At 59.8% G+C, this 22,715-nt stretch overlaps 9 protein-coding genes across 9 annotated transcripts; all 9 read left to right on the plus strand.

The window, feature by feature from the left end:
* Positions 1-74: 74 nt before the first annotated feature.
* Positions 75-1,043, plus strand: gMDH (glycosomal malate dehydrogenase; the record flags this gene model as incomplete). Its single annotated transcript, XM_001682596.1, has 1 exon — positions 75-1,043. The coding sequence occupies one exon, from the start codon at positions 75-77 to the stop codon at positions 1,041-1,043; it is 969 nt and encodes a 322-aa protein (XP_001682648.1).
* A 1,876-nt stretch (positions 1,044-2,919) lies between these two features.
* LMJF_19_0720 (conserved hypothetical protein) lies at positions 2,920-3,834 on the plus strand (the record flags this gene model as incomplete). Its single annotated transcript, XM_001682597.1, has 1 exon — positions 2,920-3,834. The coding sequence occupies one exon, from the start codon at positions 2,920-2,922 to the stop codon at positions 3,832-3,834; it is 915 nt and encodes a 304-aa protein (XP_001682649.1).
* Positions 3,835-5,810: 1,976 nt separating this feature from the next.
* LMJF_19_0730 (conserved hypothetical protein) lies at positions 5,811-6,968 on the plus strand (the record flags this gene model as incomplete). The annotated part of the gene is made up of 1 exon (XM_001682598.1): positions 5,811-6,968. One exon carries the CDS (start codon positions 5,811-5,813, stop codon positions 6,966-6,968), a length of 1,158 nt encoding a protein of 385 aa, XP_001682650.1.
* Positions 6,969-8,936: 1,968 nt separating this feature from the next.
* LMJF_19_0740 (conserved hypothetical protein) lies at positions 8,937-10,277 on the plus strand (the record flags this gene model as incomplete). Its single annotated transcript, XM_001682599.1, has 1 exon — positions 8,937-10,277. The coding sequence occupies one exon, from the start codon at positions 8,937-8,939 to the stop codon at positions 10,275-10,277; it is 1,341 nt and encodes a 446-aa protein (XP_001682651.1).
* Positions 10,278-11,153: 876 nt separating this feature from the next.
* Positions 11,154-12,722, plus strand: LMJF_19_0750 (conserved hypothetical protein; the record flags this gene model as incomplete). The annotated part of the gene is made up of 1 exon (XM_001682600.1): positions 11,154-12,722. The coding sequence occupies one exon, from the start codon at positions 11,154-11,156 to the stop codon at positions 12,720-12,722; it is 1,569 nt and encodes a 522-aa protein (XP_001682652.1).
* A 1,879-nt stretch (positions 12,723-14,601) lies between these two features.
* LMJF_19_0760 (putative transporter) lies at positions 14,602-16,077 on the plus strand (the record flags this gene model as incomplete). The annotated part of the gene is made up of 1 exon (XM_001682601.1): positions 14,602-16,077. The coding sequence occupies one exon, from the start codon at positions 14,602-14,604 to the stop codon at positions 16,075-16,077; it is 1,476 nt and encodes a 491-aa protein (XP_001682653.1).
* A 955-nt stretch (positions 16,078-17,032) lies between these two features.
* LMJF_19_0770 (putative SNARE protein) lies at positions 17,033-17,740 on the plus strand (the record flags this gene model as incomplete). The annotated part of the gene is made up of 1 exon (XM_001682602.1): positions 17,033-17,740. The coding sequence occupies one exon, from the start codon at positions 17,033-17,035 to the stop codon at positions 17,738-17,740; it is 708 nt and encodes a 235-aa protein (XP_001682654.1).
* A 700-nt stretch (positions 17,741-18,440) lies between these two features.
* On the plus strand, positions 18,441-19,199 carry LMJF_19_0780 (conserved hypothetical protein; the record flags this gene model as incomplete). The annotated part of the gene is made up of 1 exon (XM_001682603.1): positions 18,441-19,199. One exon carries the CDS (start codon positions 18,441-18,443, stop codon positions 19,197-19,199), a length of 759 nt encoding a protein of 252 aa, XP_001682655.1.
* Positions 19,200-20,001: 802 nt separating this feature from the next.
* LMJF_19_0790 (putative signal recognition particle protein) lies at positions 20,002-22,224 on the plus strand (the record flags this gene model as incomplete). Its single annotated transcript, XM_001682604.1, has 1 exon — positions 20,002-22,224. The coding sequence occupies one exon, from the start codon at positions 20,002-20,004 to the stop codon at positions 22,222-22,224; it is 2,223 nt and encodes a 740-aa protein (XP_001682656.1).
* Positions 22,225-22,715: the final 491 nt, after the last annotated feature.

A 22,715-nucleotide genomic window follows, 5' to 3' on the forward strand; every position in this document is an offset into this window, starting at 1 on the left:
AGTCTCCTATACCCGTAGAGGCCTCACAGGTTGATCACCTCCTCTTCTCTCGCACCCTCTCGCCCTCGACGAAAATGGTGAACGTGTGCGTTGTTGGTGCTGCCGGCGGCATTGGCCAGTCGCTGTCGCTGCTGTTGGTGCGCCAGCTGCCGTACGGGAGCACGTTGTCGCTGTTCGACGTTGTGGGCGCTGCAGGCGTCGCAGCAGACCTGTCGCATGTGGACAACGCCGGTGTGCAGGTGAAGTTTGCGGAGGGCAAGATCGGCCATAAGCGCGACCCTGCGCTGGCAGAGCTTGCGAAGGGCGTGGATGTGTTTGTAATGGTGGCTGGCGTTCCACGCAAGCCGGGCATGACGCGCGACGACCTTTTCAAAATCAACGCCGGAATCATCCTGGACCTTGTGCTGACGTGCGCGTCGTCGAGTCCAAAGGCGGTGTTCTGCATTGTGACGAACCCTGTGAACAGCACGGTCGCGATCGCGGCAGAGGCGCTGAAGAGCCTTGGCGTATACGACCGAAACCGGCTGCTTGGCGTGTCGCTGCTGGACGGGCTGCGCGCGACGTGCTTCATCAACGAGGCGCGCAAGCCCTTAGTCGTGTCGCAGGTACCAGTTGTTGGCGGGCACAGCGACACAACGATTGTGCCGTTGTTCTACCAGCTACCGGGGCCGTTGCCGGAGCAGGCGACGCTGGACAAGATCGTGAAGCGCGTGCAGGTCGCAGGCACAGAAGTGGTGAAGGCGAAGGCCGGGCGCGGGTCTGCGACGCTGTCGATGGCGGAGGCTGGCGCGCGGTTCGCGTTGAAGGTTGTGGAGGGTCTGACCGGCACGGGTAACCCGCTGGTGTACGCATATGTAGACACAGACGGGCAGCACGAGACGACGTTCCTCGCGATCCCTGTGGTGCTTGGCATGAATGGAATCGAGAAGCGCCTGCCGATTGGTCCGCTGCACTCGACGGAGGAAACGCTGCTGAAGGCGGCACTGCCGGTGATCAAGAAGAATATCGTGAAGGGCAGCGAGTTCGCGCGCTCACACCTGTAGCACCTCAGCTTTTTTTTTTTGCGTTAAACGGGCGTGGGAAGCACCTCGATACTTCGCTTCGCGCTGACGGACGCCGCACGACATCGTTCGTCATCCCCCTCCCCCTCTTCGGCCCTATACGCATGAAGGAGTGGAATTATGCAACAGCATGTTGATATCAAGTGTGCAACTGGCGAAGAGGAGGGGAGGGGCGTGCGCAAGTAGCCATCGAGGATATCAGCATTGCGGGCGGCTCCCCCCTCCTCCCCCCCTCCCCCGAGCTCCCTCAGTCCTTTTTTTTGGGGGGTGTCTTGCTGTTGCCTACGCGGTGACGTAGCCGTGGTGCACCGATCAAAAACAAAAATGTTTGTGTGTGTTGAACTATTTAAGGAGGAAGTGGAAGGAGGAAAGGAACGTGACGGAGTGTATGGATACATGAACACACGCACGCATGTATATATATACATATATATATATATATATCGATGCATACGCAGACGCTCTGCTGCGATTCCTCAGTTTGCTTTCTGATCCTTCCTCTGTGTTTTTTTTTTCTGGCTTTTATACGCGAATCGCTCTCTGCCGCGTCTTTGGTGCTTGTGTCTTCCTGCCGCACTGCCCCTCCCTCCCTCCCTCCCTCCCGTCACTTCCCTCCCTCTCTCCTGCAGGGGTGTAAGTTCTGAGCTCATCTCCGTAATTGTTGTGCGTCTGTGATTGAAAAAAAAAAGAAGAGGACCTCTGCACCGGGGAGGAAGGAGGAGGTGTGTCGTAAAGGAAGTGTGCGTACGTCAATCAGCGGGAAAGCAGCACGCATGCGCACACGCACATACACGCGCGAAGGCGTCCATGTGTTTCGACCGCCGACGAGTGCGACGCAAGCGCACAAAAACCTTCATGTACGACTTGTCCCCCTCCCCCTCCCTCCTCCTATAACGACATGCGTATGCCTGCATGTGTGCAGGACCTGTTGGGCGTGCTCAAAGAGAATGCGTAGAGGGGGCGTGTTGAAGCGCGAAGGTTCAAATAAGGGAGACCTGACGCTACGCACATGCGCAGATGGAACCCTCGGGGTGAACACCAACACGCAAGCAGCGCCGTGTGCGACTGCGACTCCTCCCCCTTCTCCAGCGGTGCATAAATATGCGTGCGTTCGTGTGAACGTGTATGCGGTCATGTATGAAGACAAGCGCAACGCCGCTACTGCGCGCAGTCCTTCATCAAGCCACGCGCTCGGCCACCACCACCGACACACTCACAAAACATACAAAGACGCACACAAAAAAAAAACGAAAACACAAAGCAGAGATGCGCGTGTCCTTACCGCTGACGCTGTCGTTTACGGCGACCTGACAAGAAGTATGGGGTGTGACGTGTTTGGTGACTGGTGAAATCAAGAGATGAGTGGGGGGAGGCGGTGTAAGGGGGGTGGGGGAGGTGTGTGTGGCGAGGCGAGGCTGATGCACACGCACTATAAACGTCACGTGGTCACACCCGCCCCCCCCCATCTGTCGGGGCTCTGTGTATGCCAGGCCGTCGCATGGCGAAACGGCCGTCCGGAACGAAGCCCATGAATGCCGGAGGTGCGTATGTCTCGCTCTCGCTGCTCTTGTGCCTGATCGTTCAACGGGTATCTACAACATACATGGCTTCCTCTTCTCCGATTTTCTTTAGTGTACTCTCTCTCTCTCTCTCTCTGTGTGTGTGTGTGCGGGTGTGCCTTCCTCGTTCGCTCAACGCGGTGCTCTACGAACGCTGATACATACATGCATGAGGAGGGGGGGGTGGGAGTGCGCGCACCATCTACCAAAAAAAAGGTGAACACCACGGTCGGTACGTCATAAACGCATCAAAGAGGCTGACGCGAGAAGGACGACACGTCGCTGCCGCAGTGGTGGTCATGGAGGACGCCATCGACTTCATCCAGAGCCGTCCGCTGATCGGGTATCAGATGGACGGCTCCCATCTGAACAACGTCCTGGTCAGTCTGGCGCGTCAGCAGCAGCAGCTCATGGACACGCAGAATCGGCTCAACGACCGTCTCGCCGACATCGTCGACGACGTGCGAGAGATTCGAGAGCACCAGAAGCAGCTAGAATACGTTATTGGCGAGCTCGGTGGTGCTGAGCAGCTGCACCAGGTCCGGTCGCGCATCGCCAACGTGGAGCGGGCCGTGGATGGGCTGGCGAGCGACGTGCAGGATGCAAAAGGCGTCGCGAATGCGGCTGGGCGAGATGCCGATCAAGCCGGGCGGCTCGCTGATGACGCAAACCGTGTGGCTTTGAGCCTTCGCGACACGGTGGGCACGCTGGGCGGAGACATGGACCGGGTAGCCCACCAGCTAGAGGCGCATCACAAAAGCATCAGCAAAGCCCTCGGCGATCTTGACAAAGATCGCCACGACTTGGAGCACCAGATGCACGAAGCTATGCGAGAGGTGCTGCAGCGCGCAGAGCGCATGGAGCGCGAGAGCGGGGTAGCGCATCTGCGTCAAATGCTGGACGAACTCAGTGATCGCACCGATGAGAATTTCCGCAGCGTCGAGGAGAGCGCGCGAGCGGTGGATGCGGAGCTGTCGCGGCAGGGCGCCAATCAAGCTGCCCTGCGCACAGAGATCTCTGCGCTAGATGAACGGGCCCGCGCCGCGCTGGCGGCGCTATCGAGTGACATAGACAACAAGCACCACATGCTGCTAGATGCCTTCCGTCAGTACGAGGCTGGTTGGACGGACTTGGAGGAGCACATGGTGCGTGCAGGGCAGATGTTGGCGAGCCGAAAGCAACGCTCTCCTGGCTCTACGAGTATTCGACGCTGAGGCACGTGGAGCGCGCGGCTCAAAGCAGAAGGACCCTGCGAGGCGGAAAGGACATGCTGCGGTGCATCTTCAAGGAAGGGAATGTGTTCAGCCCTGAGTTGCGAGGGAGCGTTTCTGACGCAAGCGCCATTAGTGTTTTTGTTGTCGTTGCAGGCGGGACTCAGAGGCTTTCGGATCTTGCTGTTGTCGAAGAAGACGTTGCTTCGGTTGTCGCCTTCAGAAGCACGGAAGCCTCGTGCACCTCGTCTTCATGTTGGCATTCAATATTGGCGTGCCCGCGTGTTCGTTTGCGGCTTGTCGGGTGTGCGCGTCTCCGTTCCCGTCCCCCTCGCCCCCATGGCTGGACGATGTCCCTGTGCTCTGCACTGCTGAAAGGCTTACCTTGGCATGGGTTTTCTTGTTTTGTGCTCGGTGCAGCGGCCGGGCGCCTGGGTTGCGTCGATGTGCGTGTGTAGAGGCTTCCTTGTGTAATTGTATCACTATTCTTTTCCGTCGGTGTGTGCGTGCGATGCGTGTGGCATCGCATACTCACGTATGTGCTTATCTACGCACACAGGCGCACATACGCTCTTTTCCCATAGATCAACTTCTCATCTCGGCCTCACCGCATGTACCGTTGGCTGTTGATCGTGTGTGTGTGTGTGTGTGTGTGTGTAGGCGAATGAGGCGGTTGTCACGCCCCATGCGCGCGCGTACCTTCGGACTGATAGATGGTGGCAAAACAGCGGAACACAACGAAACTGTGCACACACGGAGAGTTGGCAGACAAGACAAGCGGTAGCGATGTGAAGGTTGCATGAAAAGACGCTGCCAGACATCCTCTGGCTTCGTTCTGGCGGCTTCCATTTTTTCTTTCTGTTTCCTTTGCCCTGCCCCTCGCACACACACTTCGTGAGACCCATGCACGACGTAGCTCAACTATGACGGGGTCCTCGGTGAACCAACGGCGGTGCTGCACGTCTTGTGTGTGTTGCTCACCACATCTCTGACGAAGCATATTCAAGAGGCTTGTGTTGCAAGTAGCGGCGTGTCGGGCGGCGGCACCAGTGCCGCAGCTCCTTTTCTTGCCCCCGCCCCCGCCCCCCCCCTCTCTCCCCCGGTGGGGAGACGCCTTGCGTTCCCCGCCCCAAGGCAAAGAAGAAGCATCGTCTCGGTTTGGACTGCGCTCCCCCGTGCTGGTGGTCTCGCGGCATTTACTTCACTTTTTCGACTCGCTCTCTCTCGCTCTCTCCCTCCCTGCCTTCGTACCGTCTACGCTTCCTCCACCGTGTGACCCTACCAACGCACAGCCGCGCGTACCGACTTCTGTGGTCCCGTCCCTGCCATGTATTTCTGCATGCCGTTCCGAGCGTTTCGCAGCCCCTGCTTCCTACATCGCTCCGTACCCACCACTCCTTCGCCGATTAGCCATCGTGCAGGGGTTTCCTTTACCCTTGTGTTGAAAAAGGAAGCGAGACAAGTTCAGGGAGACAGAGAGAGAGAGAGAGAGTCGAACCACAATTCGCCTGCCTTATCGTGCCTTCACTGCTTACTTCGTTGTCGCTGCTGCTTTTGCGGTGTAGCGTTGCTCATCTTCACATACATTAGCGGCTGTGTGTTTCCTGCGCCCCCTCCCCCTCTCTTTCCTCCCCTTGTACCCCTCTCCTCTTGTTGGAATCAACTCCGTTCTGCCCCCGTCTCTATCCACTTCGGTCCGTCTGGTGAGTTACCCTCCTGGAGCCTGCTCTGCCACGCTGCTGGCGAGGGAATCGGGTTGTTTTCATTGCTTCTCGCTCGCTCGCTTTACCTTCGCCCCTCATCGTGTGCGCCACAGGCTTGGCGCCTGTGTGCAGCGGAAGAGGTGTCTGCACGATCTACCTTATCGGTGTCTGCGGCATCGCGCTATTCGCCTCCTTCGCTTCCAGACTCGTTGCATCGGCAACAATCACTTGCGTTCGTCGACGAACACTCCCCCACTCCGCTGCTCGGCTCAGCCGATGCCCTCTCCCCTCGTGCTGACCCGCGCCGCTCCGGCGCGCGGCCTCAACGTGAAAATGTTTGACCGTAAGGTTAAGGGGCTACAACGGAGCTTCGTCTCATCTCCCGCCTGTGATCTTCACAAGCTGTGCGCACAGCAGATGCTGGATCGGCGCACCTTTGTGAAGCGCGACACGCCAGTGGTATTAGAAGTAGGGGCGCACACGGGATGGTATCTGCGACACATGATTGAGCGTAAGGAGTTTCACGGCCTCAAGCAGTACATACAGACGGACATCTCCGAGGATAGGCTGAACCGCAACTACGAAGAAATCAAGAACATCATCCCACCAGAAGTCGAGTTTGTTCAAATCTGCTGCGACGAGGAGCAGCCCTCGCCGTTCGGTATCCCGGACAAGTCGGTGGACATGGTCGTGTCGTGTCTCTCCATGCACTGGGTGAATGACCTGGAGACGTCGATGGTCAACGTCCGCAAGGTGCTCAAGCGCGACGGCTTCTTCCTGAATGCCATGTTCGGCGGCAACACCCTCTACGAGCTGCGAGGGTGCTTCTCCATGGCGCAGACGGAGACCCTCGGCGGCGTTTCGCCGCATGTCTCTCCAATGATCGACGGCGCCGGTCTGTCGACGCTCGTACTGCAGGCAGGCTTTAACATCCCTACAATCGACCTGGATCGGCACCTGCTGTTGTACGAGACCCCGTTCCACTTGATGGAACACCTGGCGGTGATGGGGGAGAGCGCGTGTCATTACATGCGTCAGCCCATGAAGCGCGACGTCCTGCTCTGCGCCTGCGCCATTTACGACACCATGTACAAGCAAAACGGCCTCTTCCCCGCCACCTTCGAGGTGTTCCACACAATTGCCTGGAGTCCCAGCCCGACACAGGCAAAGCCGCTAGCGCGCGGCAGTGGGCAAATCCCGCTGTCCTCGTGGAACTCGAAGAGTCGGAAGCAGCTGCAGTCCGTGCTGGACGAGTACGCGCTGAACCCCAATGATGAGGTGCTGCAGAACAAAGCCGAGGACATCTTCAAAAAACTGCGCGAGGAGAGCGCCGAGCTCATGGCGAAGAAAGGTCTCGACTCGCGCGGGTTCGAGCGCGACCGCGACGAGGAAGCGCGCCGGCTCGATGAGAAGCCAGTGCCGCCCTTTCAATAGTGGCGATCGAGTGTAACGGCGAGCACTTCGTTACCCAAGCGCTCGATGCGGTGGCAAGAATGGGACGTGCTCGTCTCCTTTGCTTCCCTCCTCCCGGCACCCCTCTCGCTTGCTTTAGCTCGCAGGCGGGCTGTGTAGGAGCGCCAGCAAGAGAAACGGCGCGACGAGGAGATGTATGGAAGCAACGGACGGCACGCAAGGATGCAAAACACGTCCGCCACAGGCGAAGATGCAAGCGAAACGGAGATGATCGAGCGCGAAGGGGAAGTGCGATGAAGACGCAGAGGGGCATCATCGTCGGACATCGGGCAAAAGAGGTGTATCAGGGGTGTGGCCGCTTCTTGTCGGCGCCTCCTGGCTGCGAGGAGTCAGGTGGGGCTCGCATCGATGGCGCGTGCTTGCCGTACCTCACCTTTCTACGCACCAGCCACAGCGACGTGAGATGCACTTCTCTGTCCGGGCTTTCCACCCCGAGTGCCGAGCTGCTTTGCCTCTTCTCTCCTGGCCCCTCCCTCATCCCTCATCTCGTGCGTGCGTGCGTGCGTGCGTGCGTGTGTGTGTGTGTGTGTGTGTCCTCGACCACTGCCCCAAGACGGCCACAACTCTGCGACCAGCGCGCTTTGTCGAGCGCGTTCACGTTTGAGTCCCCTCCTCTGCATCTCGGTCGCACCCAGGCACTGGCGCTCAGCAGCAGCACGCCACTGCCGCTGCCTCGTCAGGGGTTAAGAGGACAAAGCAGGGTTAGCCGAGTCTGCACACCACACGGAAGCACGAAAACGACGAGGACGTGCGATTCCCCTGAAGCCCACAGCTGAGAGGCGTGTCGAACAGGCGAGCGCCAAGGCGTACCCTGCTTTCCTACGAGGTTGATGGTGGCCTCAACGCTTCGACGGTGCTGTTTCCCCAGCGCGCAGGCGCGGCGGTTAGCAAAAAAAAAAATGAGACAGCGAAGCGGCCGCCAACCCTGCATGCGGTGTGTTGGAACGAGGACGGACGACGGTAGCGATGACGCCAATGTTGACGCCTCGGCTGCTGCAGCTTCGGCGGCGGCGGCAGGTCTCAAGTGACGGGAGGGTGGAGGCGGGGGTACTAGGAGAGGCGCCTTGCGTCCAGCAGGCCCGCAAGCCGCGCGCCGCTAGTGCTGCGCAGCGCAAGCATTGAAGCTCAGTGCGGAATGCTGAGCGCCAGGGCAGCGGGGTCTCCACTCCCGTCTTGGTCGCAAGTGGGCGACTGTTCCTGTCGATGCTTGTCTCTGCCTACATGACGCTGGTGGACATGATGGGTAACCCCGGCCACTAGGCCACACGTACGTCGTGGCAAGTTTTTTTTGTTTCTGCCTTCTCTTCCTCTTCTCGATGGTTGCATCTGTGGCGGGAATGCTCGGCGCAGGTGTCTACGTGTAAGGCCTTGTTGCTCTTCTCGTGGCGGGGCGCACTTTCCGCTCCCCGCCATGCCCCCCCCCTCCCCTCCCCACACACACACGCCGCACCCTCCAATCCTTGCCAAGGGGAAGACGTTTTTGTTTTTGCTGCTTGGTGGGGTATGCGGCGCCTGGCCAATACCTCCACGCATCCAACGAAACGGCATCAGCTCACGGTGAACGCAAAGCGCTCCTTGTGAAGATCACGGCGAACGCAGGCAACTGAAAGACGCCCCCTCCTCTGCACCCCCTAGCCTCACACACACACACACACATGTACGGACGTCGTCCTCGTGTTGCTTCCACGTTTGACACCCTCCTCCTCCTCCTTCCCTCCCCCCCCCCTCTCCATTGCCTCCGCCGACAACAAGCAGAAAACAAGAGCGAAATCCCCGCCAAAGGTATTATTGTTTGCGCTCGATCGCGTGCGGGAGTCGTCGGTACACGCACCGACAGGAGCACAGAAACACATCACGGTGCATTGACACACTCAGCAGCAGTCCTCAACCGCGTTCGCCCCACGTAACCGCTTCCGCAGATCCTCTGCGATGGACTACTGGGAGTGGAAGACGGATGGGGCAGGACTGGAGGCGGACGAGGTGTGCATCACCGTCCAGCACGGTGTGACCCTCTACGACAAAAATGAGAAGACGCAGCGACAGAATGGCAAGCTGTCGCTGACGACGCACCACCTGAGGTACAATGACGAGGCTGATATCTCGACGGTGTTGCAGCTGCCGCTGGAGCTGGTCCGGCGCTCTGGACAGGCACCGAGCATCTCCAGCGGCTTCGGTCCCTTTTCGAGCGCAAAGATCATCGTACCACTGCCGAAGAACGCGTACGTGAAGTTGTCTTTCCGCAGCGGTGGTGTCGACAACTTTTACGCCGCCCTTGTAGGTGCCCTTAAAAAAAAAACGTGGCTGCAGACGAAGACAGAAGCGGCGGCGAGCGGAAGAGGTAGCAGCAGCGGTGCAAGTCCTGCGTCGACGACGCCGGTACCTAACTCGCGTCCGCCACCGCCCGTCCCACGCGGATTCGGTATCGCTGGCGTCCAGCAAGCCTCCCTACAGTCTGCCGCCATGAGCGAGACCCTGAAAGACATCGACGATGTCATGAACAAAGCCTCGAAGCTCGTGAACAACATCCGGCGCCTGCGCGAGCGCAGCGAGGCGGCTGCAGCGGCGGGATCGGACGCCGGAAGTGAGACCGCCGTGGAGCGAACAACAATCGAGAGTATCGAGTCCACGCTCGGTCTGGGAGCCATCGTGACGCGCAACCACAGCAATGGCAGCGACTCTCGCTTCTACAGAGACTTGGCGGTTGAGATGCACACCTGGATGACGCACGAATGCAACTCGAAGCTCTTCAACGATATGCCGGTGGTTCCTCTTATTGAGCTATTCGCTCTGTACAACAAGGCGCGCGGCGGGGACTTGGTGTCGCCGCTAGATGTGCTGAATGCGTGCACGTACATGGCAGCAAAGATGTCAAGCAGCTGCTACGACCTCGTCACGCTGCCGTCTGGACGCAAGGCGCTGGTGAATCGAGACGACTCGCTGCTGCTGGCAAAACTCACCACGGTGCTGGGACCCCAGCTGGTGAACTCCAAAGGCTCGCCGGTGCAGGATGCGTGGACAAAGACGTCGTCGCAGCAGCAGCAGCGCAGCGGCGACGCATCCTCCCTGGTGCGTGTCTCCACCACCAGCGACTTCCCAAAGGCCTCGAGAGATCTGAAATCCGTGAGTGATGTTTCGCTGGCAGAGAAGATGCAAGTCGCAACCGAGGTGGCGGCCGACATCTTGACCCTTCTCATGCTGAAGGGCTATCTCTGCTGCATGGACACTGGCTTTGACTGCTACGTCTACACGTGGAACATTTTCGTCTTTTGACGCGTTTTTGTGCGCGTGTAGGGCCACGATCGGCTCCGGGCATGTTGAGGAGGGGGAAGGGTCGTCCCTTTTCCATTGCCGCCATGATGATGGGTTCTTGTGGCGCTCGTCTTCTTGCCGTTTGACAGGGACTGCGGTGCGGAGCGGGGCGCAGGGCGGAGGGACGACGTGCGCGTTGTCCAATCCGAGTCGCTGCACGCCTCCTTGGCCTCCTCGCCCGCGCTCTCCGCGAAACAAACAAAACAAAAGGCAAGAAATGGTCACCCTCAGACGGAGATGAAGGCGCGCACGTGGAGAGGGTTTTCGCTGTCGCTCGGCACACGCCTTTAGACGGGCTTTTGCTACCCCTCCCTCCCTCCCTTCTCTCTCTCTTTCTCTCTCATTTTCCTTTTGTTTTTGTTGTTCTTCTTCCGCCCTCCTCTCAGGACTGCGCCGGCGCACCCTCCACGTCGTGCGCAAGTACGATTTATCCATGAACCGCTCGCGGTGCGAGGTGGAGCAGGGTGGGAAGAGATGCTCGCGCGTTCATGCGTGCTTTTCGTTTTTCATCTGCCCCCCCTCCCGCTCCTGCCCCTCCCCCCGAAGCTCCCTGGAGGGGGCGGGGAGGAGTACCCAGCACCTCCCATGCTTCACTTTCTCTTATTTTGTGTGCCCTTCTGCTCTGCTCGTTTTCCCTCGGCCCACCCCTGTGTGCCGCCTCTCTACATGGAAAGACGACGTCTTTCTCACCACATGACCTTCGCATCGTTTCATCCTCCTCTCACGCAAGCACACAGCGAAGGCACCGACCCAGTCGCTCTCATCTCTCCCCTTTTCCTCTCATGCTAGATAATCGCACCGTACTCTTCACCGTCGAATAAGCCCCGCAGACAGGCAATGGAACGTGTGGCATCGGTGCTGTCGGCCTTAAAGCCAACTCTAGAGAAGCACCAGCTAGGCAGCTGGAAGCCGGCTGAGGTGGACCGGCTCTGCGCGATGCTGAGAGAATACGGCAAGCAGGAGCGGCGAGATAAGTGCGGCACAAGCTGTCTCGACGGCGCCGCTACTGCTCTTGCATCTCTCCCTTCCTCCTCTAGCGTCCCGCCGTCGCTGCCTAGCGGGGGCGACGACGTGGAAGACGAAAACGATGCGGATGAAGAGGCGTTCGCCGGTGTGGTCAGCGAGGTGGATCGGTGCCTCAGCCTCGTGCGCGACTTCCTTAAGCGGCGTATGCCGTTCGGTGCGGTAGTGGAGCCCACTCTCCCTGCTGGCACGGCAGAACGACAAGCGCCGCAATCCAGTAGTGCGGACATCATTTCTTGCAAGCGGGCTCGCTCTCTGAGCGGTGAGCCGTCGTCATCCGCACCGACGAGCAACAGCGTCCATAGCGGCGCTGCGGTGGTCGAGGCGCCTGTGTACGCCGTGGATGCGTTCCTGTACGCGGAGGGCGATATCGAGAAGCTCGTGGAGGCGAAGAAGTTGGCGCGGGAGTACTGCTGCCGCTGCGGCAGCACTGATCTCGGATTGGTGGAGTTCATCACTCACTCCTTCTCGCAAGACCAGCTCGTCTACCTCAGCTGCTTTCTCCTGCCGCACCTTCTCGACGTAGTCGTTGCGTCTCACGAGGCATCGCGGCCGCTGTCCATCGTAGACGTCGGCTCTCGGCTCGGCATCGTGCTGTGGGCATGTGCGTTTGCGCTGCAACGGGGCCTCCTCGCACCAGCGCAGGCAGCGACCACGGATGCGGCCGCTGATGACGCGGCGCCGGAGGTGAACCTCGTCGGCATCGAGTTGGATGCGACTTTCGTGAAGATCTCCCAGGACGTTGCGCGTCGCTTCTTTGCGCAGCGGCGTCGCCACGCACCGAAGCTGGTCTCGGTGCCGCAGCCCGCTGCAGCTAACGGCGTCGACGCGAAGTTGCCGGATGTGTCGTCGAGTATTCAGCTCCTACAAAGTGACTGCTTCGAGGGTGCTGCCGCGTCTGCCCTCTCTGAGAGCTCCCTCGTGGTGATGCACAACGTATTTGAGTACTTCTGCACCACAGCGGTAGAGCACGCCCGCTGCTGGCTGAAGCTGCGCCGCCTCGTGCACCGCTCTGGACAGTTTCTTGTGTGCAGCCCAGCTCTCGAGGTAACACTCGGCACCTTCACGGACGAGGTGTGGTTGCAGGCGTGGCAGCTGGAGAATGGGAACGATGCCAGAGGCGCGTCAACGCCGCTGGCGTGGTTAGCCTCTTATGTGGAGCCGTTTGATACAGCGGATGTGGCCTCCGACTTTCTGACGATGCGCACGTTGTCTTGCGAGGGCTGTGACGCCGGCAGCGACGGGGATAAGCACCATGAGGATCACCACGGACGCAGTCGCGACCACCATCATCACAGTAGCGAAGACGACGAGGGGGACGGGGAGGAGGCCAGCGAGATGGCGGAGCAGATTCAGCGGATCTACGTGTACTGTGTCAAGTAACGCCTGCACGCGCGAGAAAGAGAGCGAGAAAGATACTGCGCTCACGACTTTCGTAGACGAAGACAAGCGTGGAGCGAGACACCGCGCAAGCATCTCAGTAACCACAAAGCACCGGGAACCATGCGCAGAGTTGCGCCGCCGAGGCGTGCGCCGCGGTGGGCGTGGGGGGGGACGAAAAGAGGTGAGGGGTTGATTTCTTTGTCGCTTTGCGAGACCTTAACGTAGTCGGTCAAGCCTGCTGAGGCACCTGGCGAACATACAACAGAGGGCAGGGAAGCTTGAAACTGCGACGCACACCCGAGACCACCTCAATCCCGCTTCCCCTCCCCACTACGGCCACCACCATCAGCATTGCACCTCGACGTGCGCACTTGCGTCTCTTTCTTCGGCTTTCTTTGTCGTTTTTTCGTTGTTCTTCGCCGTCTCCTAGCATCTCCACGGAATCCGGCACACTGACGACGAGGTGTGCAACGTGCGGCCATCACGGATCGGGTGCACTTCACTGCAAAGTTGTTCGTTGAGTTCGGCGCTAACCAACAAACTGATAAAAGAAGGCGGCAGACGTGTGAACGTCAGTGACTGCGCTCATGTCCATGGCGAACGCTGGGTTCGTTGTCAGCATAGGGCTGCGTGGAGTGCCTACACGCGTCACGTCAACTGGTGCTTTAGGAAGACATGGACAACAAGTGCCTTACACACTGCTCAGAGGTTGACGGATGCATGCAAAGCAACGGCGCTCTGCATGGGAAGCTAGCAGCGTCTGGCCACTGGTCTCTACTCTTTCGCCGTGTCTGATAGAACGTGCTCTTCAGTTCACGCCCACCGTCTCCCCTGTTCTCTCCGCCTTCACTAACGCAGGCAGACAAAGTTTATACGCAAACCTGCGACATAATTTTCTTCTCTGTGCCACGTGCAAAGGAAGGGTCTATCGAGCTGGTGTACGGCCTCAGTCACGCTTGTGGATCGCGCCACGCACGCATCGACTTTTCTTTCGCCCTTGTTGCTTGGTTGCTCCTCCTCCTCCACCCTCCTCCCCTCCCCTCCCCACCCTCCCTCCTTCCTGCTGAGTCGCTTCCCTCTTCCCCATTGCTCCACCTGTTCAGGGAGGAGGAGGCCCCACATCGGAAAGGAACAGTGCACCACGCACAAACAAGGGCAACGGCGGGAGAAGCATTGTCCTCTGCACACGCGCCTGCTACTTTTTTGTTGTTCGTGAGTCTGTTCGCTTGCGACCCTGCGCATTTGTGGCACCCGCACCTCTGAAAGTCGTTCTCACGCTCAGGGGTGGTCCCTTCCGAGGCCGATTCAAGAAGTGTTTCAGCTGTCATTTGGGGGGGTGAGGGGGTGGAAGAAGGGGAACGGGGTCTCTATTGCTCGCTTCTTTTTCGGTTTCTCGGTAGGCATCCTGCCCCCGCCCTGCGCTCCTCGACTCCCGCCTGCACCCCCATTGTTCGAAAGAACGACGCGCTTAGCGCGCACTCGTTGTTAGGCGTGCCGGAGGACGGTGCCAGCGACGACGTAGGTGAGCGCTTGCACGGACTGCATTCCGCGCGTGATTTGTTTTGTTGGTGGTGGTGGGAGGACTGGTGCATTCCGTTTTACCCCTATTACTTGTGTCGTCCCTGCTCGCCTCTAGTGCGCCGCCGACAGTGGCTGAGACAGGGGGACATGGAGGCGCGGGTTTTGAAGACCTGCTTCTCTCGCAGTTGCCGTCTTATCTAGAGCTCTCTTTTCCAGGAAGAGGTTAACTGTTTCTGTTTGTTTCCTTGTATTTGGTGCCAGCGCTACCACGGCAACTTGCATTGCCACCTCATCTCTTGAAGTCCATGGGCGCCAAAGTCGCGCAGCTCATCACACGCGAGACCACAGAACAACAAAAATGGGGGATCTGTACTTTGGAGTAATGCTCATCACTGCCACAACGGTGGGTAAGATCATACTGTGCGCCCTCGCGGGCATGCTCGTCTCGAGGTACTTCTCTAACCCGAAAGAAACTCTGACGGGTCTCAATTACATTTCCGCGAGGGTGTTTCTCCCGTGTCTGTTGTTCGCAAACCTGTGCGTGAACGTGACGTGGGAGCAGCTGAGCAAGTTCTATTGGGCGCCGTTATTTGCGCTGCTGCCGATGGGGATCGGCTTTCTTTGCTCGATGCTGGTGCGTACCGTTCTCAGAAGGGAGTACCACTTCGTCGTGATCCTTGCCAGCTCTTTCCAGAATGGCCTCACGTTCCCCGTGAGCGTGCTGCTTAACCTGAAGGGCATCGAGTGGTTCACAGAGGCTGCTGTCGTAGACGCGCAGTCCTACATCTTCCTGTACAACGTGGTCTGCTCGATAGGCCTGTGGGGTATCGGTGACCCCATGATCGCCCACGCGAAGATGAAGGAAGTAGAGTCTGAGGAGGTCAATGATGAGGAGTTGGTGGCCCGGCGGCGTCCGTACAGCATGGATGGGTGTGTCGACGGCGAAGCGGAGGGCGAGGAACAGGCGCAGTCGTCGCCGCACACGGCAGCAGTGGCGCAGCAGGGCCATGCCACCGCGAACGAGCAACTCGGGTGGTATCGGCCGGCGCGCGCAAGTGATCAGCCGATCATGCTGTCACCAGGGTCCCCTGCGATTCTGCTAAATGATGCGATGCGCATCACAAATTCGACGGTCAAGTCGAAGGACGACCGTCTCAAGCGTCTGGGCCGGATCGTTCTCACCTCGATCCAGTCCCCAACAGTGCTGAGCAGCATCATCGCCCTCATCATCTCCCTTACACCGCCACTGCAGCGGCTGGCAACGGGCCCTTTTGGCGAGCCCTTCGTCGGCGGCATGGCCCTCATCGGCAAGGGTGCCATCCCGCTGCATCTGGTGGTGCTGGGCTCCTCCGTCACGGTCAGCCGCCCCAAGGCCGACCCGACATCGTCGACGAAGAGGGCGCGGGTGACAATATCGTCTCCCACCACATCCGCCCCACTGCCGACAGACGCAGACGGCACTGTTTTTGACGTGCCCGCATCGCAGCCCGGCACGGAAGTCAACGCCCTTCTTCATTGGATCACCTCGAGTGTGCAGCCGCAGATTCTCTTCACATGCTGCGCAGTGGTGACGCAGCTCGTGATTATTCCGTGCATCTGCTTTCTTGCCTTGCACATTCTTGTGAAGACAGGTCTCATGCCGAACGAGAAGCCATTTTTGCTCTCGATGCTGGTGGCCGTCATATCGCCGACCGCCATCAACTCGACGCTGATCTGCACCACGCGTGGATATCACGTCCGCGACTACTCGCACATGATGTTTTTTATGTACCTCTGCAGCATCATCACATCCTCCGTATGGCTTTTGTGCATCCTCTCGTACTTGTCAGACTAGGCACGTGGTAGTCGAGCGCCTGCGCACAAGAGGTGGGTAGGGGGAAGCGGGATGGCTGCTGGTTCATCGACGTCTGTGCGTGTGAGAGGGTGTGCGTATGCAAGGTCAAACCCCTTTGTTTTCGCTTTTGGACAAGCGTATTGCGTATTGGTCGTGACCGGACAAGGAAAATCGAATCCGCGGACGCGACATACACGCACAAAAAAGTTCACGTGCGTATCCGTGAAGGAAAGCTGGCACGCGCCTCCTCGGCTTACGCATTCAGCTATCCATCCATCCCATGGGCAGGGACGTAGGGGTGAGAGAGGCAGAAGAAAGGAGAGAAGGGGGGTGCGCCGAGATGGTCACATCAGCGACAGCCGTGTACTTGTGTCGTGCTTGATGTAGATTGTCTCACTCACTCACTTTAAACTGCCTTTGTGCATGCGATGTGCCGCACCGCAGGCTCAGGGATGTTAGCCGTGCACGTGGGCGTGCGTCTGTCTGTTTGTGCATGCGAAGCCACCGCCTTCGTTGTTGAAGCGTGAAGCAGCGCTCCTCTCTGCTCAATCGTGTGGAACGTACCCTCTCATCGCCATCACCCGCGTCGCTGATGACGATGATTTCTGCGTTGCTGTCCTGTCCCCCTCTCCATCCTTCTCTTGTTGTGCCGTCCACGGGGACACCCTAACGCCGCTCAGTGCGCTTGTGGTCTGTCTTCTCTCTCTGCACATCTACGTGGATCTATTCTTGCTGCCGTCCTCTGCGTGTGCAACCCCTTCCCGTCCCCTCTCTACGGAAAGCTCACCACAGCGCAAGACGAGTACGTGGAGCTCTGGTAGAGTGCCGTCGCTGTTCTAAGCTGAGCACCACGACCCTTGACATACAAGGGGGGAGTGGACCCCATAACCCAGATTTTCTTATCACTCCGAGAGAGGAGGCAGTGATACAGCACCAACCAACGGTAGTCGTTCACATGACGGCGGTGGTGGACGCAAGCGGCACGGTGGAGGGGGAGCTGCGACAGGCGAAGGACACACTGAAAACGCTGAGCGCGCTTGCCGAGCAAGCCGAGCGCGGCGCCATGGTGGACTATGACTTAGCTCAGAGGCTCATGCACGAGGTTTCCGACCGCGTGCGGCCTTTGGCGCAAGGCACCATGAACAGCTTCGCCGGCACCACCGTTGTGTCCTCCAGCGGGGCCACGCTGCACGCTCGCGCCGGCGCCGGGTGCTCGCAAAACGTTACACCGCTACAACGACGACGCGCTGAGCAGGTGCTGTCGGAGGTGAAGCTAATCGAAGCGACACTGCACCGCTACGCCAAGAAGGCGGAGCAGCAGGCGACCTACGTGTCTGATCTGAAGTCGCTTGTCGGCAATGGCACCGGGGCGTACCGCCAAAACTACGAAGCGATGGACCACCTGGAGCGTGAGAAAAAGAGCCTGCAGTACGCTCGGCAGCGCATGCAGGCAATGGAGTCGGAGAGCCGCGATGTGCTGGCGGCCCTGCAAGATCAAGGTCGCCGACTCGGCGGCGTAGGTAACAAGCTTGGTAATTTGCTGGAGACCCTGGGCGTGTCGAACATGACGATTCTGCAGATTGTGCGGCGGAACAAGGCGGACGCGTGGCTAGTGTACGGCGGGATCGCACTGCTTCTGTTCTTTCTGTGGTACATGTGGTAGTCGACGCCTCTCCTCCTGCCCCCTCCACACGAAAAGCGAACCGCTCGCACGAGGTGACGCTCGGATAGAAGAGCGGAGGAGGGCAAGTGCGAACACGCTCGATACATCCACCGCACACATCATTGGCTTCTTGTTCGCATGGGTGTATGTGTGGGTGGGGGAGGGGGGGGGAAGAGGGCATCGTTTGAATGTGTGTTCCTCCTGCGCTTGCTCCGAACTCTCGCCCCCTCCCCTCTTCCCCACCACCACGAACGCCCACCCTCCTCTGCGTCACATTCGTTGCCTCTCTTCTTGCTGAAGGAAATGTGCGTGAGCCTGCTCATGAGCATCCTCGGGTGTAGGTGTGCTCTCTGGGCCTCGATCGCCATCCGGGACTCCGGGGGTGGTGCGCCGTGGCACCCCCCCCCACACACACACACACCTCTTTCTTGTGTCTTTGTTGTCGTGCTTTCTGCTTTGCTGGGCCGGTCAGGCTGAGACGCGCCCTCCTCCTCCACAGAGCTAGAGTTAGGGAGGGAAGGAGAGGGAGAGAGAGAGAGAGCGAAGGCGCCAGCGCGCATACGTGCAACACTCGCTCACAGAGCTGAGCAAGAGCAGCGGCATCTTCGACCGTTCACGAACCCCTCGCCACTTTCTCTGCTTCTTCATCTCTTCCCTTGGTTTCTCTCTCTTGGTAGCACACCCGTGCACGCTGCGCGAGATGGAGCTTGGTCAGACGCAGCGACCGCGCGCGCCGGTAGAACCGTTTCAGGATTATGAGCCGCGCCGCAAGTGTACCGTGTGTTGCGGCCTCCGCTGCGCCGCCTTCGCCGGCTCGGCCACCTTCTGCGTCTCCCTCGTCTGCAACGCCGTTGTGCTTGGTGGTCGAGTGACAGACGGACGCGGTTGGCGCGGCTTCTTGAACCGCAATGCACTCATCGCCCTGCCTACCGCTGCCATCACCTTCACGCATCAGGCGCTCCTCTCTGAGTCGTTGTGGAGCAAAAACAAAAAAACAGTGACGCAGGTCAACACGCTGTCCGCGCTGTCGAACATGTCGCTCTGGGTGGTGGGCACGGTGCTGTGCACGACCATGTCGCGCCGCTACCTGCCAGCGCGTAGCAGAGCCTATCGTCTTGCCCTCTGGGAGTACCACCGGGCGCGCCGCGGCTGCGCGAACCCGTGGATGCCGACGATCTTCGGCCGTGTGATGGAGGACCTCGACTGGTATAATGTGATGTGGACGCTGACGCTGTACCACCTGCTGTGGGGCATGGTGTCGGTCATGCTGGAGAAGGAGCTCGGCTCGCACTACGCCATGTTCTACCGAAATTGGCAGTACAGCCGATGGTGCTCACCGCGATGGAGGGAGTGGCGTGAGTTGGAGGTGCGTCGCCACGTGGACACGGAGCAAGCCGTCGCGCCGAACCGGTGGGGCACGTTTATCACGAATGACAAGTGGCGCACGCGCCACTTTTGAGGCCACGTGCTCCCTTGTGGACGACATGCATGAGGGAGGTGACTGTGTGGTCATCGGCAGCAGGGAAGACGGGGTGCGCACACCGTGGCCGTGGATGCAGAGCAGGGGGTCACCGAACCCCCTGATGCCCTCCTTCTTGCCGTCTTGCCCCCGCCCGAGCGTCGTGTGCTCGCAGTTTTGCGAGCCGCATGCGTTTACTCAGCTATCCCTTCAATCCTTCCACAGAAAAACACGCACGCCGACATACCTCACTCACCCCCCCCCCTTCCGAAAACAAAACAAAAATGGGAGTCGACTGTTGGCGTTGCAACGCCAAGGACCAACTCTCACATTTGAGGCGTGTCTTCTTCCCTCAGAGGCCAGAAGAGGAGATGCGGAGAGCACGTTGTGTCAGTCTAGATGTATTCACGGCCTCTGCCATGAAGGCTTTCAGGAGGAAGGAGCATGCTCGCAGCAGCTTTGCATCCACGCACGCACACGCAGAGAGACCTTCTCTCCTCCTCGAGTTGTATTCGTTTCTGCCCTTGACCCGCTCCTCTTCCCTCTTCACTTCTCCTATTCTGTTCGCTTCCTTGCCACACACACACACACACACGCACACGCACACGCACACGCACGCTCCCACCCGGCCCTCTCTTTCCTTGCATGCGTGCGCTCGTTACTTTGGTCAACGCGCAAGTGCTACCATTTTTTCCGACGAAGCTGTGTGTGTCTCTGTACACCTTCTATCACCCTTCCTTCCTTTCATTGCTCCTCTCCCGACCCCTCACCTCACACATTCCCACATCGTCAACCGACGTCCATGTCCGAGGTGTTAAAGCTGGAAAAGACGCTGCGGAAGCAGGCGACGTCCGACGACCTCCAGGCCTCCAAGATCGCCTCCACGGCGGAGCGCATCTTGTCCTTGCAGCCGAACCACGTGTACGCGATGCAGTGCAAGTCTGTCGCCCTGCTCCACAGCGGGCGGTTCGCTGCTGCGCTGAGCGTGCTAGAAAACCTCCAGCTCGAGACGACGCCCTTCAAAAACAGCGCGACCTTCCACCTGCACAAGGCCTACTGCCATTACCGTCTCATGCAATACACCGAGGCCAGGGCGGAGCTGCACGAGCAGCAGCAAAGGGGGCCCATGTCCACGGCGGCCCGCCACCTGCTGGCCCAGATCCACTACAACCTCGAGGAGTACGCCGAGGCGGCGGCCATGTACGCGGCACTCGTAGCCGACGGTGCCTACCGCGACGACGTGGAAAAGCAGGAACTGCTCACCAACTACACGGCCTCCCTGTCCGCCTGTGCACCGGAGAAGGTTGCGGCGGTGGTGCGTGATGAGGCGGATGAGAAGACACCTGACCTGCTCTTTAATCTTGCCACTGCTCAGGTGGAGGCGCAAAACTACGAGGCCGCGCAGGCCACTCTACTCCAAGCAGAGCAACTGTGCGCCGCCATCTTCCCGAAGAGCACGCTGCGCTCTCTGAAAGATGCGCTTGCCGCTGGCAGTGAAGTGCTGCAGGCACAGCTCGGCGTCCCGCTCGGGGCGCCGACGAGCATTGGTGGTAGCAGCTCCATCGCCACCTCACCGGAGCGCTGCTTCTTCAACGAGGTGTGCAGCAACTGGGTGCAGCAGGCGTACGTTGCCTTCATGCGGCACCGCGAAGATGACGCGCGACGCATTATCGATCTGATCCTGACGTACAAGCCGAGCTCCTCCGTCACGAGCGCCGTCGCCGGCATTCTGCACACGGCCCTGCAGCGCAGCGCGGACTTCTTCGACTCACACCGCAAGCTCAAGGCGGCCCAGCACGTCAAGGTGCTGTCGCGCCTCACCTCGAGGCAGCGCATCGCTGTTCAGTACAACACGGCCCTGCTGCAGCTGAGCGCCGGCGCCCTGGACCGTTGCGCCCGCACAGTGGAACAGATGGAGAAGGCGCACCCGAACAGCGAGCTGACGCACTCGCTTCGTCTCGTGCTGGCCGTGCGCGAGCTCAAGAAGAAGAAGTCCTTGCCAGCGACCTCGCCGTCGTCGGCCTCGAGGCCCGCGAGGACCGCGACGGACAGCGCGCGTGACATGCAGGAGTGCGTGCGCAACTACGAAGCGGAGGCTACGCGGCACCAGGGTGCTGGGAGCTCGGAGGCCGAAAATCGGAAGCGCCATCGCTTCCTGCAGCTCATCACTGCCCAGCTCTTCCTCGAACAGGGCGACCTGGCGCACGCCGTGGAGACGCTACAAGCGCTGGACGACTTCGCAGTGGCGCGGCGTCCCACGACTGTGATGACGATGGCCGCCTGGGAAGCGCAGATCGGCGACGTCGACGCTGCCATGGCGCTGCTGCGTGAGCGGCTCACTGCCACGACCTGTGGCTACTCTGTCGCTGTAAAGAAGGCAGTATTGCTCTGGGCCGTCCAGGACCTCGCCATGGCTCGTGGCCTCTACGCCGCTGTGGGGCAGCTGCTCAAGGCGGTGCAAGCCGCAGACGCAAGCCTGCGGAAGGATCGCGAGGTGACGGCGCTGCTGGTCATATGCCTTGCCGAGACGGACTTGGCTGAGGCGAAGCGCGTCATTGGCACCCTCGACGCGGACGCCGCGGCGGCGCTGAGCGGCTCTGGCAGCAGTAGTCGCACCGCCCCGTCGGAGAAGCAGATCGAGGCGCTGGTGCGCGGGAATCCCGGCGCCGCCGCTATGAGCGAACTGGGGTATCGTCGGGTGACGGCGGTGGATCAGGAGGGCGCTGCTGCTGGAGGCCGCGCCGCCAGTGGTGCTGGCCTGCCGCCGCGCCGTCGCCGCCCCATGCGTCGTCCTGCGAAGAACATGGATGGCAAGCCGGATCCTGAGCGCTGGATTCCGATGTCGTTGCGCTCCTACATCAAAGATCTGCCGGAGCGGCGCAAGAGGGAGCTGAGGCGGCTGCGCGCCTTCGACCAAGAGCAGAAGCGCCGTGCCGCAGCAGTGGCACGCCAGAAGCAGAAGAAGGACGAGCAACTGCAGCGCCAACAAGTGGCAGAGGCCTCCCCCGTCACCTCAGCTGCGTAAAGCGGCGACGGGGCGTTGCACGTGGTGTCCTTCTGTCTAGTAATGTTGGCAACGGTCTGTCTTATCTGTAGTGCGTCTCTCGCGTGGTCGCTTAATGGTGTCACAGCTCACTGTTTCCGTTCCGCGCCTCCCGCTTGCGCAGCTCAAACAGCGGAGCTAGGTACAGTGTGTTCATTGTGCTGGAACACTGCGGAAGTCGTTTTCCTTGACTGTTGTGTATGAATGTGTCTGTCTGTGTGTGTGTGTGGGTGGGTGTGGGTGTATATAGCTCCTCGTTAGAGGGAGACACACACGCACCCCTCCCCCTCCTCCTCCTCCACCCCTCTCGATCTGTCTTTTCCGCGCTGGCGACTGACACGCGTGCGCAATACAAACACACGTAAGCACACATCGCTCCCCCCACACCACCACCACCCACCCGCTTCCCTCTTACGTTTGCCATCCCTGTTCGGGTGTGTGCTGCGTCGTTTCTCCCCTCCCCTCCTCCCAAA

This window comes from Leishmania major, chromosome 19 (assembly GCF_000002725.2).
Source record: "Leishmania major strain Friedlin complete genome, chromosome 19".
NCBI lineage: Eukaryota > Euglenozoa > Kinetoplastea > Trypanosomatida > Trypanosomatidae > Leishmania > Leishmania major.